Raw genomic sequence first — 18,785 nt, forward strand, 5'->3', positions numbered from 1 at the left:
GGTTTTCTGCGTCAACAGTTACCATTAGATTATTAAAAACTCTCATAAGTGCTGCCTCAGTGCTATGGCATGGTTTAAAACCAGACTGAAACTTCTCATAGATATCATTGGCCAACAAGAATGATTGGATCTGAATAAGAACCACTCTAAATTTTTAGGCAGAAATGGCAATTTAGAGATAGGCCTGAAATTAGACAGCACAGAGGGATCCAAATGTTTCTTTTTGATGAGAGGCTGCACAATAGCATAAATAAAGTTGATCTGATCTTATCTTCACAGTTAACAGATGTTTAGAAGGACATATGTTGTGTGTAAAATGTATGTTTTCTTTAAAGGAAACTATAAGGCCAGAATTTAGATTTAAGGGTGCAATTTGAGTAAAGCACTTAATTTTTGAAGAAAATTAATATTGAAATGAATATGATAATAATTTGGGTTTTAAAGGAAGGGTAAATTTCCATGACTCTGGGCCTGATGACCCAGAGTTGAACTCACAGGCCTGGTGATTTTCCATGATGTAGTCTCCTCATACCTACATATTGCTGGAAACATGATGTCATTAACAGTTTCTGTGTAGTCTCTCAGTTCTCCAGGTGGTTTCCATAGTAGAGAAGCTTGAATCTTCAACTGGACTGGGTTGCTTGACGTGAGGACGTTTTGCTTCAAATCACAGAAGCTTCCTCAGCTAAAATTATTGCTCTGGTAGTCTGACTTCTGTCTTGACTCTTGTAGAGAAGAATAAACCAGAAGCCAACAAAAGCTGGAGTTTTTAACCTAACCAGACCCCTCCTACCGAGAGGCCGACTGCTATAGGCTAGTGATTAAACAATTGCTTTAATTAGCACCTATTGTGCTCTAGTTAGCACCCTAATGACAGGGTAGCTGTCCCTCCTAACGATGGAACTGACGCCTCTCCTGATGACGTGAATGACTCATTACCATGAACAAAAGACTGAAACTGCTTTGATCTGAGTACCCCATTGTAAACAGGGGACAAAGTGTGTCTCAGACCCCCTCCCCGGTTAAAGCTGGGTTTCAACTGTTTCACATAGAATGCCTACTTCACCCCTATCTCAAACCATTTCTTCTCTCTGGCTAAGATTTTAACTTCCTTAGGAAGGACACGCTTTGTCCCCTGACTGAAACTGCTTTGACCTGAGTACCCCATTGTAAACAGGGGACAAAGCGATTGTTCATGGTAATGAGTCATTCACATCATCAGGAGAGTCGTCAAGGGAGCCATCAGGAAAGGCTTCCATCCCATCATTAGGAGAGTGCACAATAGGTGCTAATTAGAGCTATTGTTTAGTCACTAGCCTATAGCAGTCAGCCTCTCGGTAGGAGGGGTCTGGTTAGGTTAAAAAACTCCAGCTTTTGTTGGCTTCTGGTTTATTCTTCTCTACAAGAGTCAAGACAGAAGTCAGACTACCAGAGCAAGAATTTTAGCTGAGGAAGCTTTTGTGATTTGAAGCGAAAAGTCCTCACGTCAAGCAATCCAGTCCAGTCGAAGATTCAAGCTTCTCTACTATGTCATTAACAGTTGTTTTTATTGGTGTAAGATTTGCTAATTTTGGAAGGTCCACCCACTTGGGATGCAGACACTGACCCCTGAACTGTTAACTGTCAATATTAAGACCATATAGTGAATCATGTTATGTTCATAGCCCCCCCCCCCCCCCCAAAAAAAAAAAACATAAATGTGAAAGACAGCGAACACATGGGGTGGGGCCAGATTATCTACATTCAGAAAATGAAACAAACAAACAACTCTCCCCCCGAACCTTCCTCCCTGAAATTAAAAAGTGTGATGAAGACAAAAAAAAAAAGCCTACATGATGGTTGGCCAGATCCAAAAATACCTTTCAGGATGTAGGCAGGCTGGTTTCAAAATCAACAATCAAGAGGAGACTTCAGCAGACAAAATAAAGAAGTTATCTGTTAAAAAATACCCTGAAACAACACTACTTCGATGGATAAGATAAAATCAACTTGTAAGATGATGACTGGAGGGGAAGACCATGCAGAAAGGAAAGATCTGCTCATATCCAAATGATACCATCTTCACTGTGAAAAATGTTGTTGGTGGTGTTTCAGTTTGGACAAGTATGGCTACCAGTAGAAGAGTGTCATTAATCTTCTTTGTGTGTGGTAAACTAAAGTGATGACTAGATCTCTTCAGAGGATGCTTGGGTACCGATGGCCTTCTGTCAAATGGAGACTTAGGGAGACTAAGATGAAGAGTATCACTTTGCAGTGTGAGAGAATGTCACCAAAGACCAAGCAGGAAGTGAAGACAGCTGCCATGGAAATCTGGCAGCACATTGTCGGGGAAGAAACCCAGCATATGTTGATGACTGAGTTCCAGACATCAGGCAGGCATTGCCTGCAAAGGATTTCTAATCAAGTATTCCAACTGACTGTTAGTTTGTCCACTTACTTTGGGTCCTTTAATATAGTATCACAGGGCCAACACATACAGTAGTGTTCAGAATAATAGTAGTGCTATGTTACTAAAAAGATTAATCCAGGTTTTGAGTATATTTCTTATTGTTACATGGGAAACAAGGTACCAGTAGATTCAGTAGATTCTCACAAATCCAACAAGACCAAGCATTTGTGATATGCACACTCTTAAGGCTATGAAATTGGGCTATTAGTAAAAAAAAAGTAGAAAAGGGGGTGTTCACAATAATAGTAGTGTGGCATTCAGTCAGTGAGTTCATCAATTTTGTGGAACAAACAGGTGTGAATCAGGTGTCTCCTATGTAAGGATGAAGCCAGCACCTGTTGAACATGCTTTTCTCTTTGAAAGCCTGAGGAAAATGGGACGTTCAAAACACTGTTCAGAAGAACAGCGTAGTTTGATTAAAAAGTTGAATGGAGAGGGGAAAACCTATACGCAGGTGCAAAAAAATTATAGGCTGTTCATCTACAATGATCTCCAATGCTTTAAAATGGACAAAAAAAAACAGAGATGCGTGGAAGAAAATGGAAAACAACCATCAAAATGGATAGAAGAAAACCAGAATGGCAAAGGCTCACCCACTGATGAGCTCCAGGATGATCAAAGACAGTCTGGAGTTACCTGTAAGTGCTGTGACAGTTAGAAGACACCTGTGTGAAGCTAATTTATTTGCAAACATCCCCCGCAAAGTCCCTCTGTTAAATAAAAGACATGTGCAGAAGAGGTTACAATTTGCCAAAGAACACAACAACTGGCCTAAAGAGAAATGGAGGAATATTTTGTGGACTGATGAGAGTAAAATTGTTCTTTTTGGGTCCAAGGGCCGCAGACTGTTTGTGAGACAACCCCCAAACTCTGAATTCAAGCCACAGTTCACAGTGAAGACAGTGAAGCATGGTGGTGCAAGCATCATGATATAGGCATGTTTCTCCTACTATGGTGTTTGGCCTATATATCGCATACCAGGTATCATGGATCAGTTTGGATATGTCAAAATACTTGAAGAGGTCATGTTGCCTTATGCTGAAGAGGACATGCCCTTGAAATGGGTGTTTCAACAAGACAATGACCCCAAGCCCACTTGTAAATAAGCAAAATCTTGGTTCCAAACCAACAAAATTAATGCCTGGCAGATGTGAAGAAATCATGAAAAACTGTGGTTATACAACTAAATACTAATTTAGTGATTCACAGGATTGCTAAAAAAGCAGGTTGAACATAATAGTTTTGAGTTTGTAGCGTCAACAGCAGATGCTACTATTATTGTGAACACTCCCTTTTCTACTTTTTTTTACTAATAGCCCAATTTCATTAAGAGTGTGCATATCACGAATGCTTGGTCTTGTTGGATTTGTGATAATCTACTGAATCTACTGGTACCTTGTTTCCCATGTAACAATAAGAAATATACTCAAAACCTGAATTAATCTTTTTAGTCAAACACATTCCCATGCTCACCCACACCTTAGATCAATTTAGAGTCATCAATTTATTTAACCTGAATGTCTTTGGAAGTGTGAGGAAGCCAGAGTATCCAGATGTAACCCACACAAACATGGGGAGAACAAGCAAATTCCACACAGAAAGAAGCAGCTGGGAAGTAAACCCATGACCTTCTGCAATTGCTAATACATCAATTTATGTAATTAAACAAAAAACAAATTGATTTTTTTTCCCAATGATCTTTGCCCATTGTTGACCCAATGACCTTTTTTTTCCTTGGGTTTGTCTGCCTGGAGGTACACCAGCATTGGCAATTGGGCCACATTTTACACCCCAGATGGCATTCCTGGTCCAACTCTAGTTTCACATGGAGAAACATTTGGAGATCCCAGTGTTCCAAAGTGGTCTCACAGCAAAGTCCAAATCAGAATGGACTCTACTTGTCCTCTGAGATCCGGTGTACATAGAGTGATGTGGTTGCACTGTTAACCCAATGATGAAGACAAATGAAACATTGCTCACTCACTTATCACTCATCTTCAACCGCCTACTCCAATTAAGGGTCGAGGGGGGCTGGAGCCTATCCCAGGAGTCAGCAAGCATGAGGCGGGGTACACATGAAACACTGCATTGTTGTCAAAATTTCAGGGTAACAGAAGCATCTGCACAGTACTCTACAGAGTGATGGTCACGTCAGGTCAGGTCTGTGCTGGTGCCACATTTTACTGCATGCACATATAATATAATCTTTGAGTCACTTCCTTAGGTTACTGGTTCAGGTCCAAGTCTCACATCAATCAATCAATCAATTTTATTTATATAGCGCCAAATCACAACAAACAGTTGCCCCAAGGCGCTTTATATTGTAAGGCAAGGCCATACAATAATTACGTAAAAATCCCAATGGTCAAAACGACCCCCTGTGAGCAAGCACTTGGCAACAGTGGGAAGGAAAAACTCCCTTTTAACAGGAAGAAACCTCCAGCAGAACCAGGCTCAGGGAGGGGCAGTCTTCTGCTGGGACTGGTTGGGGCTGAGGGAGAGAACCAGGAAAAAGACATGCTGTAGAGGGGAGCAGAGATCAATCACTAATGATTAAATGCAGAGTGGTGCATACAGAGCAAAAAGAGAAAGAAACACTCAGTGCATTATGGGAACCCCCCAGCAGTCTAAGTCTATAGCAGCATAACTAAGGGATGGTTCAGGGTCACCTGATCCAGCCCTAACTATAAGCTTTAGCAAAAAGGAAAGTTTTAAGCCTAATCTTAAAAGTAGAGAGGGTGGCTGTCTCCCTGATCCGAATTGGGAGTTGGTTCCACAGGAGAGGAGCCTGAAAGCTGAAGGCTCTGCCTCCCATTCTACTCTTACAAACCCTAGGAACTACAAGTAAGCCTGCAGTCTGAGAGCGAAGCGCTCTATTGGGGTGATATGGTACTATGAGGTCCCTAAGATAAGAAGGGACCTGATTATTCAAAACCTTATAAGTAAGAAGAAGAATTTTAAATTCTATTCTAGAATTAACAGGAAACCAATGAAGAGAGGCCAATATGGGTGAGATATGCTCTCTCCTTCTAGTCCCCGTCAGTACTCTAGCTGCAGCATTTTGAATTAACTGAAGGCTTTTTAGGGAACTTTTAGGACAACCTGATAATAATGAATTACAATAGTCCAGCCTAGAGGAAATAAATGCATGAATTAGTTTTTCAGCATCACTCTGAGACAAGACCTTTCTAATTTTAGAGATATTGCGTAAATGCAAAAAAGCAGTCTTACATATTTGTTTAATATGCGCTTTGAATGACATATCCTGATCAAAAATGACTCCAAGATTTCTCACAGTATTACTAGAGGTCAGGGTAATGCCATCCAGAGTAAGGATCTGGTTAGACACCATGTTTCTAAGATTTGTGGGGCCAAGTACAATAACTTCAGTTTTATCTGAGTTTAAAAGCAGGAAATTAGAGGTCATCCATGTCCTTATGCCTGTAAGACAATCCTGCAGTTTAGCTAATTGGTGTGTGTCCTCTGGCTTCATGGATAGATAAAGCTGGGTATCATCTGCGTAACAATGAAAATTTAAGCAATGCCGTCTAATAATACTGCCTAAGGGAAGCATGTATAAAGTGAATAAAATTGGTCCTAGCACAGAACCTTGTGGAACTCCATAATTAACTTTAGTCTGTGAAGAAGATTCCCCATTTACATGAACAAATTGTAATCTATTGGATAAATATGATTCAAACCACCGCAGCGCAGTGCCTTTAATACCTATGGCATGCTCTAATCTCTGTAATAAAATTTTATGGTCAACAGTATCAAAAGCAGCACTGAGGTCTAACAGAACAAGCACAGAGATGAGTCCACTGTCTGAGGCCATAAGAAGATCATTTGTAACCTTCAGTAATGCTGTTTCTGTACTATGATGAATTCTAAAACCTGACTGAAACTCTTCAAATAGACCATTCCTCTGCAGATGATCAGTTAGCTGTTTTACAACTACCCTTTCAAGAATTTTTGAGAGAAAAGGAAGGTTGGAGATTGGCCTATAATTAGCTAAGATAGCTGGGTCAAGTGATGGGTTTTTGCACATCAATGTAGTAAGACAAGAACTACCAGCATCCGACAGACTTGGGCCTTCATTCTCCTGGAAAGGTATCAGCATCATCGAACCCCTCTGTTCAGAGACCTCATGACTCCATAAGGTCTCCATTTCAATATCAAAGGCCAAGAACCCAGAGATTACTGCCAAGAAATTGGCGAGAATGAATTTATGATATGTAGTTTTACGAAGCCTACTTCAATGTCACCCTGATAATGCAAAAAATAACTGAATAGTAAGTTCCTCCACCCTGACACAGCACAGGCTCCCCCCAGAGCTGTGTGCTGAGCCCATTCCAATATGTCCTGTATACATATGACTGCATCCCCTCCCACCACTCAAACATCATTGTCTAATTTGCTGACGACACAACAATGGCGGGCCTCGTCACAGGAGGAGATGAAACAGCATACAGGGGGAGGTCCAGAGACTTGAGGCATGGTGTTCCATAAAGAAACCTTATGCTGAACACCATCAAAACCAAGGACATGGTCATAGACTTCAGAAGGGAATGAGGTAACCATGCCCCACTTCAGATCAGTGGCTCCTGCGTGGAAAGGATCTCTTCCTTAAGGTTCCTGGGGGTGCACCTTTCCAATGACCGAACATGGCCCACCAACACATCAGCAGTGGTCAAAAAAGCCCAGCAGCGGCGGCACTTTTTAAGGAGCCCGGCCTGCTGAGGACCATCTACTGACCACAGTGGAAAGTATCTTGTCATACTGCATCATGGTGCGGTTTGCAAGCTGCACAGCTGGGGACAGGACAGCGCTGCAGTGTGTAAAGCAGCCCAGAATATCATCAGCTGCTCCCCTCACCCTAACCTGGAAGACATTACCACCTCCTGTGACCTCAGCAGAACACAGACAATCTGCTCAGATCAGTCATATCCAACCAGGGTCTCTTCTGCCTCCTACACTCTGGCTAAAGATTCAGAAGCCATAGGTGACAGAAAAATCACCTCAAAGACACTTTTTACCCGTGAGCGATCACACTCTTGATTGCACAAGTGTGACCCCCCCATGTATTCCAAATCCAAAGAAGAATCCAACCAAGTGCAATATTTATTCCTACCATTGTCATGTCTTTCACTGACAGCTGTATTTTTTTTATTCCACTGACATAGTTTATATATTTAGATATTTCTTATTTTATTCTATTTTATTTTATTTATTCTATTTGAGAAGTGTCTTATTCCTGTACTAGAGGGGAGATGCTTTCTCTAATTACATTGTATGTCCATTAGGCATGTGGAGATTAATTAATACATATCGGTATCTAGATATAAACATGCACGATGCGAGTGTATGAATTCATTCACTGTGAATCGATTGAATTGACGGGTGAAATCATGATGCATCGCTCACTGCGTGCTTGCATCGATTTTTTCTGAGGCACATTGAATGCACCATCACTGCTCTGCATTTAGTTTTGAACATGGACGGAAGCAAGAAAGCACATTTCTACCACAATGAGAACAGCTGCAAGCAGTCACAAGAGGTTTTTGACACACCTAAAACATTTAAATCAGGCATTTGGGGATACTTTTGGGGATATTTATAAAAAGATGGGAAACTTGACAAAACGCAGATCATTTTTAAAGAATGCAGTGCTGCTAAACGGTATCAACACGGCCACAGATTGTAAACCGAGCTCCAGCAAAATTGGTAAGAAAGTATCTCAAATTACTTTTGTCAAGGTGGTTCTCTGTCAATGAGTGACTCACATTAAGAGTAATGTTGTATTACTGTTTACTGTACTGTTTAAGGTCTTAAGTGTGATGAAATTGATTCCAAATTTGAGGGAACCGATTCCTTTTCCTTAATGTTGAATTAAGGAAAGTTTCTATTTATAAGGAGTGAAACAAATCCTCTGCCTCTAGCAGAATCAGAAGAAGAAGAGGAATACCATAATGTCATACTGAATTGCAGCTTCTTATTTTCTATTTAAATTTTTGGTATAATTTCTTTGCATCATGTTGAATTGCATCGTATCGCATTGTGAGGAACTGAATCGCCATCAATTACATATCAAATAGCATCGAATCGGGAACAGAGGTGAATCGTATCGTACTGTATCGTCGTGTATCGTTATATGTATCGTATCGCTGGTAGTGTATCGAAATGCGTGTCGAATCATTGTCAGTGATGAGATTCACATGCCTAATGCCCAGTTGTACAATTACAAGTGCAATAAACAGCTATTCTATTCCATTTCATTCTATTCTATTCTATTCTAATCTAGTCTATTCTTTCAGCTTCTCTCTTTTTGCTCAGCGTCTCTATCGCAGATCCAATATGGACGTGTATGTTGATCTGGCATGTTTTAGCCTGGATGCCGCTCCTGTCACAGGGCCGGATGTTCTTCATGTCTACATTACATGAAGAAAGGGTTAAAGAGCAACTGTGGGTGGTCTAGAACCAAGAACCTTCTGTTTTGGAATTGTACTACTGACTTGGCCATCATGCTGCCTTGGAAAATATCAGCCAATGACATGTTAAATTTGAAGTAGACTTTAAGACAATTACCTGTGATGCTCGCTGGCCCCAGCTCAGTGAATGACAGCACAATAGATGTGGGCGTTGCCTCTCCAGGGGGGACACACTTCTTCCTAGTCAGGTGGTGCTTTCCAGGATGGCCAACAAACTTGATGCCCTTTGGAACAGAGACTTTAACATGAACCTGTAAAGTGAGGCCCAAGGGAAGCAGATGGAAGCGGAACATAAGGAAGCAGAAGAAAGACAAATCAGACAGAACTGCTCTCATTTGACAGGCTAAAATGACATCATTCTGCCAAGCATGTCCCTCCCTCATATAGCGTGTTCTCCTCAAAGCTCTAAAAATGAAGGAAATGTTTAAATCACATTGTGATGTTTCCATGCTGACTGACTCATGGTTCTCAGGCTCCCTAAAGGATTAAGTTCCACTCATTGTTCAATTTTCACAGAGGGCTCAATAATTCAGCAGGAACTTTTAACTGTTCTTCATCCACATGCCACAAAGTCATAAATAACTAAGCAGAAAATATAGGAATCACATGTTGCCGGGGTGGACATCAAAGGAAGGGCAACGCTGGTTTGCATGTTTACCTAATGTGACATTATGTCAGCGCACGCACAGGCCTTTTAACAAGCTCATCTGCAAACATCATGATGTCATCTGTGTGGAGTGCAGGATGGACCCATTTAAGGCCAAGACAGAGCTCAGAGGGTTCTTCAAAGTGAGTGTTAAAACACATTTCTGGACTAATCGCTCATAAATCTGTGCATGCTTTGGCCACCATTTTCCTATCCATCATAAAAGGCCTCATCTTGTCTGTCACACTGTTTCCACGCAAAACACTTTCTGGTCGGGCAATTCCATCTTCAGCCGTGTAGCACCAAACAGGAGCAGTTGTCCTTTGTGTGTCTGTCCTTTTGTTACAGACACACATTCACACAATCTACCAATTTTGGACTTCCATCACACATAAAATCTGAGACATTTACTGCCCGTCCCATAAGAGACACAAACAATATTTTCAAGCAACCATTTCAGAACAGGTTTGTTTCCCGCACCAGCTGTAAGGCCAGAAGGGGAATAAAAAACTGCACATCCATCCATATGTCTGACTACAGTGCTGGGCACAGTTCCGCTAATCCGCTAATTAGCAAAGCTAACATTTTTGTTGGCAGATTAGCTTTTCAGCTAACTTTGAAAAGCATCAATTAGCTTCCGCTAAATTTAGTTCCGCTAACATTTTTTTTTTGTTGTTTGTTTGCTGGTAACGTGAGTAAATTTAACAGTCAAAAATGTCTGTACACCCTAAAGTCACACGTTAGTTCCTGTTTCCGAATGCAGAGAGCTAGCAAACACAAATGCTGGTAAGAAGACAAGAAGTTACACTGTGGACAGAAACGGTATGTAAGCAGCTCAAAATCAGTATTTTTATTTATTATTTTATTTCTGTGAATTTTCAGACCTTTTGTCTGACTTAGTGCTTAGCTCAGATAAGATAATTATAGTGGGCGATTTTAACATCCACACAGATGCTGAGAATGACAGCCTCAACACTGCATTTAATCTATTATTAGACTCTATTGGCTTTGCTCAAAAAGTAAATGAGTCCACCCACCACTTTAATCATATCTTAGATCTTGTTCTGACTTATGGTATGGAAATAGAAGACTTAACAGTATTCCCTGAAAACTCCCTTCTGTCTGATCATTTCTTAATAACATTTACATTTACTCTGATGGACTACCCAGCAGTAGGGAATAAGTTTCATTACACTAGAAGTCTTTCAGAAAGCGCTGTAACTAGGTTTAAGGATATGATTCCTTCTTTATGTTCTCTAATGCCATATAACAACACAGTGCAGAGTAGCTACCTAAACTCTGTAAGGGAGATAGAGTATCTCGTCAATAGTTTTACATCCTCATTGAAGACAACTTTGGATGCTGTAGCTCCTCTGAAAAAGAGAGCTTTAAATCAGAAGTGTCTGACTCCGTGGTATAACTCACAAACTCGTAGCTTAAAGCAGATAACCCGTAAGTTGGAGAGGAAATGGCATCTCACTAATTTAGAAGATCTTCACTTAGCCTGGAAAAAGAGTCTGTTGCTCTATAAAAAAGCCCTCCGTAAAGCTAGGACATCTTTCTACTCATCACTAATTGAAGAAAATAAGAACAACCCCAGGTTTCTTTTCAGCACTGTAGCCAGGCTGACAAAGAGTCAGAGCTCTATTGAGCTGAGTATTCCATTAACTTTAACTAGTAATGACTTCATGACTTTCTTTGCTAACAAAATTTTAACTATTAGAGAAAAAATTACTCATAACCATCCCAAAGACGTATCGTTATCTTTGGCTGCTTTCAGTGATGCCGGTATTTGGTTAGACTCTTTCTCTCCGATTGTTCTGTCTGAGTTATTTTCATTAGTTACTTCATCCAAACCATCAACATGTTTATTAGACCCCATTCCTACCAGGCTGCTCAAGGAAGCCCTACCATTATTTAATGCTTCGATCTTAAATATGATCAATCTATCTTTGTTAGTTGGCTATGTACCACAGGCTTTTAAGGTGGCAGTATTTAAACCATTACTTAAAAAGCCATCACTTGACCCAGCTATCTTAGCTAATTATAGGCCAATCTCCAACCTTCCTTTTCTCTCAAAAATTCTTGAAAGGGTAGTTGTAAAACAGCTAACTGATCATCTGCAGAGGAATGGTCTATTTGAAGAGTTTCAGTCAGGTTTTAGAATTCATCATAGTACAGAAACAGCATTAGTGAAGGTTACAAATGATCTTCTTATGGCCTTGGACAGTGGACTCATCTCTGTGCTTGTTCTGTTAGACCTCAGTGCTGCTTTTGATACTGTTGACCATAAAATTTTATTACAGAGATTAGAGCATGCCATAGGTATTAAAGGCACTGCGCTGCGGTGGTTTGAATCATATTTGTCTAATAGATTACAATTTGTTCATGTAAATGGGGAATCTTCTTCACAGACTAAAGTTAATTATGGAGTTCCACAAGGTTCTGTGCTAGGACCAATTTTATTCACTTTATATATGCTTCCCTTAGGCAGTATTATTAGACGGTATTGCTTAAATTTTCATTGTTACGCAGATGATACCCAGCTTTATCTATCCATGAAGCCAGAGGACACACACCAATTAGCTAAACTGCAGGATTGTCTTACAGACATAAAGACATGGATGACCTCTAATTTCCTGCTTTTAAACTCAGATAAAACTGAAGTTATTGTACTTGGCCCCACAAATCTTAGAAACATGGTGTCTAACCAGATCCTTACTCTGGATGGCATTACCCTGACCTCTAGTAATACTGTGAGAAATCTTGGAGTCATTTTTGATCAGGATATGTCATTCAAAGCGCATATTAAACAAATATGTAGGACTGCTTTTTTGCATTTACGCAATATCTCTAAAATCAGAAAGGTCTTGTCTCAGAGTGATGCTGAAAAACTAATTCATGCATTTATTTCCTCTAGGCTGGACTATTGTAATTCATTATTATCAGGTTGTCCTAAAAGTTCCCTAAAAAGCCTTCAGTTAATTCAAAATGCTGCAGCTAGAGTACTGACGGGGACTAGAAGGAGAGAGCATATCTCACCTATATTGGCCTCTCTTCATTGGCTTCCTGTTAATTCTAGAATAGAATTTAAAATTCTTCTTCTTACTTATAAGGTTTTGAATAATCAGGTCCCATCTTATCTTAGGGACCTCGTAGTACCATATCACCTCAATAGAGCGCTTCGCTCTCAGACTGCAGGCTTACTTGTAGTTCCTAGGGTTTGTAAGAGTAGAATGGGAGGCAGAGCCTTCAGCTTTCAGGCTCCTCTCCTGTGGAACCAGCTCCCAATTCAGATCAGGGAGACAGACACCCTCTCTACTTTTAAGATTAGGCTTAAAACTTTCCTTTTTGCTAAAGCTTATAGTTAGGGCTGGATCAGGTGACCCTGAACCATCCCTTAGTTATGCTGCTATAGACGTAGACTGCTGGGGGGTTCCCATGATGCACTGTTTCTTTCTCTTTTTGCTCTGTATGCACCACTCTGCATTTAATCATTAGTGATCAATCTCTGCTCCCCTCCACAGCATGTCTTTTTCCTGGTTCTCTCCCTCAGCCCCAACCAGTCCCAGCAGAAGACTGCCCCTCCCTGAGCCTGGTTCTGCTGGAGGTTTCTTCCTGTTAAAAGGGAGTTTTTCCTTCCCACTGTAGCCAAGTGCTTGCTCACAGGGGGTCGTTTTGACCGTTGGGGTTTCACATAATTATTGTATGGCCTTGCCTTACAATATAAAGCGCCTTGGGGCAACTGTTTGTTGTGATTTGGCGCTATATAAAAAAATTGATTGATTGATTGATTATTTATTTATTTTTTGTGCATTTGTTTTGTGTTTGTGAATGCAATATGGGTGAGCCATAGCTCCGTTAATAGTTTACAAATGTATAATATAGAGATAAACGGTGACTTCTAATACTGCGATTTACTGCTTTTGCTAAAGATGATGACAGTGTTCAGGGTTTTATTTATTTATTTATTTTTCATGTTTTGTTTTATGTTTGTGATCACATTTGAATTTACCCAGCAGTCCCTGCAGTGCCTAAACTCGAAACCGGCTTATCAGTAGCCAACAGTGTACCAAGTCAAACATGAAGTTAGCGGTTAGCGGTAACTCCCGCTAAAGTTAACTTTTCAGTTAGCGGTCTAATGGTTATCAAAGCTAATTGTTCGGTTAGCTGAGCCACCACTGTCTGAGTATGCTTCAGTCATATGTTCTCGTGCACTTGACAACTTGAACAAATTTGAACTGGACATCCTAAATGAAGGTATCTCGGATGATCTCATTTGAGCATCATCATGTTTCCCCAAATCCCTCTACGGAACCCCCAAATTAGTAAAAAGAGTTTTGATTATTGTAATCTATTATGGCCTGGCAGCTGTAGGTTTTGCTTTCTGTCAGTAGCAGCTGGCTCTTGTAGATATTCACACTTTAACCAATTAAACCCATGTCATGTCTGAGAGCATGTACCGAGGTTGCGTTTTGCCACATCCACCTCACTATGGCACATGCTTGGGTCCTGGATGGAAACCACCAAGGCAGACAACCAATCCATTTCTATCTCTTGACAGTAACTATTTGTCTGCCACAGCCAGGTAAAGTGTGGACATCCTCTTTGGCCTTCTCCAACCAACAAGGCACAAAAAATACAGTCTCATATCAGAAAAAGTTGGGAGGCTATGGAAAATACAAAAAACAAAACAAAACATAATAATCCTTACATTTACTTTTACTTCTACTTCACTCCAGATAGAATGAGCCCAAGAGATTTTATATTTCATTTGTTAATACGCATCCATTCCTGCATTTAAGGCCTGCAACACATTCCAAAAAAGGTGGGTCAGATAGATTGGTCACTACCGCCCAGGGTGGCAAAATGTTTGACATGGCATTTTGGTCACCTATCTATCTATAGGGACTTGAAAAAGTATGATAACCATCCAAGGGTGGTGGCTTTAGCTTGGTTGAGGCTAATAAAAGACTACACAGAGGTCAAAATGTAAAATGTTTTCATACTGAGAAGAATACCACATATGTCTGACCATAGGGATGCAAATTATTGGTTGAACTAATCAGATTCATAAATGATATTGTTTTGACTGTGTTGAATGCTTGGTCTCCAAAGTAGTGGTCAAAAAAGGTCAAAGTCTATTGGATTCTTTGACATGTATGTTATTCTGTAATATAACTATGCATAACAGATGCTGAAAACTATTTATTTTTAGAACTCTATTAACTCAACCAATAATGTGCATAACATTTTTCAAAACTGGAGGAATTTTAACTTTTGAACCCTATGCAAACAGAAATTGACCTTTGTCACTGAGCCCAAACTATACCTTTTTGGAATCTTTATGATCAAACAAATAGTGTGGTATACTTTTCCATGGAGCACTTTTAAAAGTTGACCCCTGTGTAATCCTTCATTGATCTCTACCTGGTTATAGTTGATACCCTGGGATGGATATTACAACCCCAATTCCAATGAAGTTGGGATGTTGTGCAAAATGTAAATAAAAACAGAATACAATGATTTGCAAATCCTCTTCAACCTATATTGAATTGAATACACCAAGACAAGATATTTAATGTCCAAATTAATAAACAATTGGGGTTGTACGAGGTCTGTCAATAAAGTATAGGTCCTTTTTATTTTTTTCAAAAACTATATGGATTTCATTCATATGTTTTTACGTCAGACATGCTTGAACCCTCGTGCGCATGTGTGAGTTTTTCCACGCCTGTCGGTGACGTCATCCGCCTGTGAGCACTCCTTGTGGGAGGAGTCGTCCAGCCCCTCGTCGGAATTCCTTTGTCTGAGAAGTTGCTGAGAGGCTGGCGCTTTGTTTGATCAAAATTTTTTCTAAACCTGTGAGGCACATCGAAGTGGACACGGTTCGAAAAATTAAGCTGGTTTTCGGTGAAAATTTTAACGGCTGATGAGAGATTTTGAGGTGATACTGTCACTTTAAGGACTTCCCACGCAGTGGGACTTCGCGCAGCGGTCCCAGGCGCCGTCGTCAGCCTGTTTCAAGCTGAAAACCACTGTTAAAGGAGATTTTTTTAATGAAAGACGTGCGGACGGATTGCAGCGTCGGCTCGCAGCCGCCGCGACGCTCCGCCACAGGAAAAACACCTCTGTTGGAAGCCTTAAGGACAAGTTGGAACATGCCCAACTGTTAAACAATTTCTCAGATACTCACTCCACTGAAAGCCATCAAAAGCCGCCTGGGTTTTACAAATGGTTATCAACACGGAGGTGTTTTTCCTGTGCCGCCGCACCGTGCCGGCTGCGTCCCGACGCGCGGACCAGTCCGCACGTCTTTCATTAAAAAAAATCTCCTTTAACAGTGGAATATCCGGATAAAATGCTGAAACCGACTTCTTCTGAAACTTCTCTGTTCTCTCACGATGTCCTGGATCAATAGAGCCTGAAATGTGGAGGTTTTCAGCTTGAAACAGGCTGACAACGGCGCCTGGGACCGCTGCGCGAAGTCCCACTGCGTGGGAAGTCCTTAAAGCGACAGTATCACCTCAAAATCTCTCATCAGCCGTTAAAATTTTCACCGAAAACCAGCTTAATTTTTCGAACCGTGTCCACTTCGATGTGCCTCACAGGTTTAGAAAAAATTTTGATCAAACAAAGCGCCAGCCTCTCAGCAACTTCTCAGACAAAGGAATTCCGACGAGGGGCTGGACGACTCCTCCCACAAGGAGTGCTCACAGGCGGATGACGTCACCGACAGGCGTGGAAAAACTCACGCATGCGCACGAGGGTTCAAGCATGTCTGACGTAAAAACATATGAATGAAATCCATATAGTTTTTGAAAAAAATAAAAAGGACCTATACTTTATTGACAGACCTCGTATACACAAGTATTAACTAGGGATATATACCAAGCAAATTATGGATGTAATGTTTTGCCACCCTAAGTGGTAAAGACATTCCAACTTTAAGGGGTCTGTCTCAAGGCCTAATTTGTGTTTACACATTCTGAAGGCAATCTGAACCATAACACGCTCCAAATCAGCTGATTCATAGCTGATTTTCTAACTTTTCTTTTTTCCCATGCTGCAGTAAAGTAACTATCATGCTTCCCATTGATCTGCTTACCTCAGCACATGTTGGAAGGTAGTTATAGACAGTAAGGGGAACCTTGGTCTGCTCCCCTCTGATTAAGCTGTAGGGCAACGTGAAATCGACAAAAAAGGGCTTGAAGGTGCCAAGCTCCACCCTCTTTGCTATGCTGAGCCCTTTCTCTTCTGACAACCCAACGACTTCTGTCACCCATGTGGTGATGGAATCAGGCACGTTCAATCGCAGATCAGCTTCCCCACTTTCGGCACTGTCACAAACACATGTTGAGATAACGCTGAGTTGCGTGTGTTTAATTAGCACGAAAGAACTTACACAACGCATACAGCACGATGAGAATGTTACACATTACTTTTGCATTATTAACATCTGTGTCCACACCAACACCTGCACCACTCACACTACCGCAAGCACTGTGGAAATGGGTGTGGACAGACCGTCAGGTGGGGACCAAATTTGTTTGTGTGAATGAAATGGTCTGAGGTCATAACTAGCAATGCATATTTAGTGTTGGTCTTGGCAAACTCACAGGGTGCAATAAATACGGAAAAATCTCCATATACACCCTTCCTTTTGATCAAAGCTGCAGCAAATCCATTTTAATGGACTTGAAGGGAAATCGGGGCTTTGAACTTTACAGGAAATCAGGCAGCACTGAGGTTCAATCCAAAGGAATCAGGCACATGGAAATCTATGGCAGATCATTTGTATTGGCTGAAAATGAATGGAAGGAGCTGTTGAGAAAGTGGCTAGCCCATCCAAAATCACCCAATTTAAATGAAGCACATTCACACTCAGAGAAGGGGAAACTCTGGATGTGGCTGTGAAACGGAACATCCGTCTTCTGACACACAGACTTAACTTGCACTTCTTTTCTCTTCCTCTGCCTGCCTTTTTAACTGTTTAGAACTCCCTTCTTATCCTGTCCTCCCACCTTGCTTTGGGACCTTTCTCCTCCCATTCTGCATGACATTCACATCCACCAATGCTCAGGTATTTCTCTACTCAGAGTGCTTTAAATTACTTTAACTTTCACTCCTATCTTCATTCCTTTGTGGGCAAATACTGTGTGGTGTAGTCCATTTTTGAGCCAAATTTTGAGCTGTATTTTTCAGCTCTATCATGTATCTCATGTCATGCAGCGAGTAACAAGAGGTGGTAAACCCCTCCTGACCTGCAATCAGACAGTCAGACCTGTTTCAGACAAATTGGATCATAAGGTTGTGATTTGTCACTTTTACGTTTTCACTCCTTCCTCTCCAATCATAAAGGGCTTTACACAGTTGAAGCAGAACCATGAACCAATTCCCCTAAACCGGGGTGGGCAACTTGTTCCATAAAGGGCCAAGAGAGTGCAGGTTTTCTTTGCAGCCACTGACTCCACCAGGTGATTTCACTGATTAATATCACTTTGAGCAGATGGAATCAGTTAATCAGTGAAGTCACCTGGTGGAATCAGTGGTTGCAAAGAAAACCTGCACCCTCTTGGCCCTTTCTGGAACAAGTTGCCCACCCCTGCCCTAAACTGTGTTCAAGAGAATGGAAAAAGTAGCGACATGGCTTGTGGATTATCAGGCCAGAAGTGCTGGTTGCGCTGTAGCAGCCACATACAAGACACTTTGATGTGATCAACTCAATCTATCAAAACCAAAATGCCAGAGAAAAAAATTTGGAGGAAAATGTTGCTGATCTGCAGCTGCCTGATTTTATGCACAGTTGATAAAGCTTTGTTAGTGTGTGTAATGTAGCATACCAGCACCAAGTGCTAAACTTTAATGGACTCAGATGAAGCCCTACTGGAAGCAAAAAAGGTTGCAGTTCCTTAACTGGCCACTTGATGCTGGCCACAAAAGTAAGTTCCTGTTCAAGTCCATGTTAAAATGTCCAACTTTAGAGCAGAAATAAACAGAAAAAATTATTTTGGTCTCTATAGATAGTTTTCCCCTCTGTGACAAATGTACAGTGGTGAATGTGTTTTTCTACCTTAGTTTACGACATTTTAAGTCACGAAGCTATGCACATATTTGGGGTGTGGTCGTTTAGATAACAGCTGCTGAGCCCGGTGTCTCCGCACTTTCAAAAAGTCCGTACCTCATGTGTCTGCTCGTTATG

The 18,785-nt window shown here is 41.0% G+C and overlaps 1 protein-coding gene across 1 annotated transcript in view; it reads right to left on the reverse strand.

The window, feature by feature from the left end:
* cpamd8 (C3 and PZP like alpha-2-macroglobulin domain containing 8) overlaps positions 1–18,785 on the reverse strand; it is a 216,122-nt gene that overhangs the window by 118,835 nt on the left and 78,502 nt on the right. Inside the window, exons 20-21 of the mRNA XM_034179799.1 lie at positions 16,692–16,923; positions 9,035–9,188 (exon numbers count right to left, since the gene is read on the reverse strand). Of these exons, the coding sequence (XP_034035690.1) occupies positions 9,035–9,188; positions 16,692–16,923 (386 nt within the window). The remainder of the gene's footprint in view (positions 1–9,034; positions 9,189–16,691; positions 16,924–18,785) is intronic.

The sequence above is a fragment of the Thalassophryne amazonica genome, chromosome 10, assembly GCF_902500255.1.
Source record: "Thalassophryne amazonica chromosome 10, fThaAma1.1, whole genome shotgun sequence".
Taxonomy (NCBI): Eukaryota; Metazoa; Chordata; class Actinopteri; order Batrachoidiformes; family Batrachoididae; genus Thalassophryne; species Thalassophryne amazonica.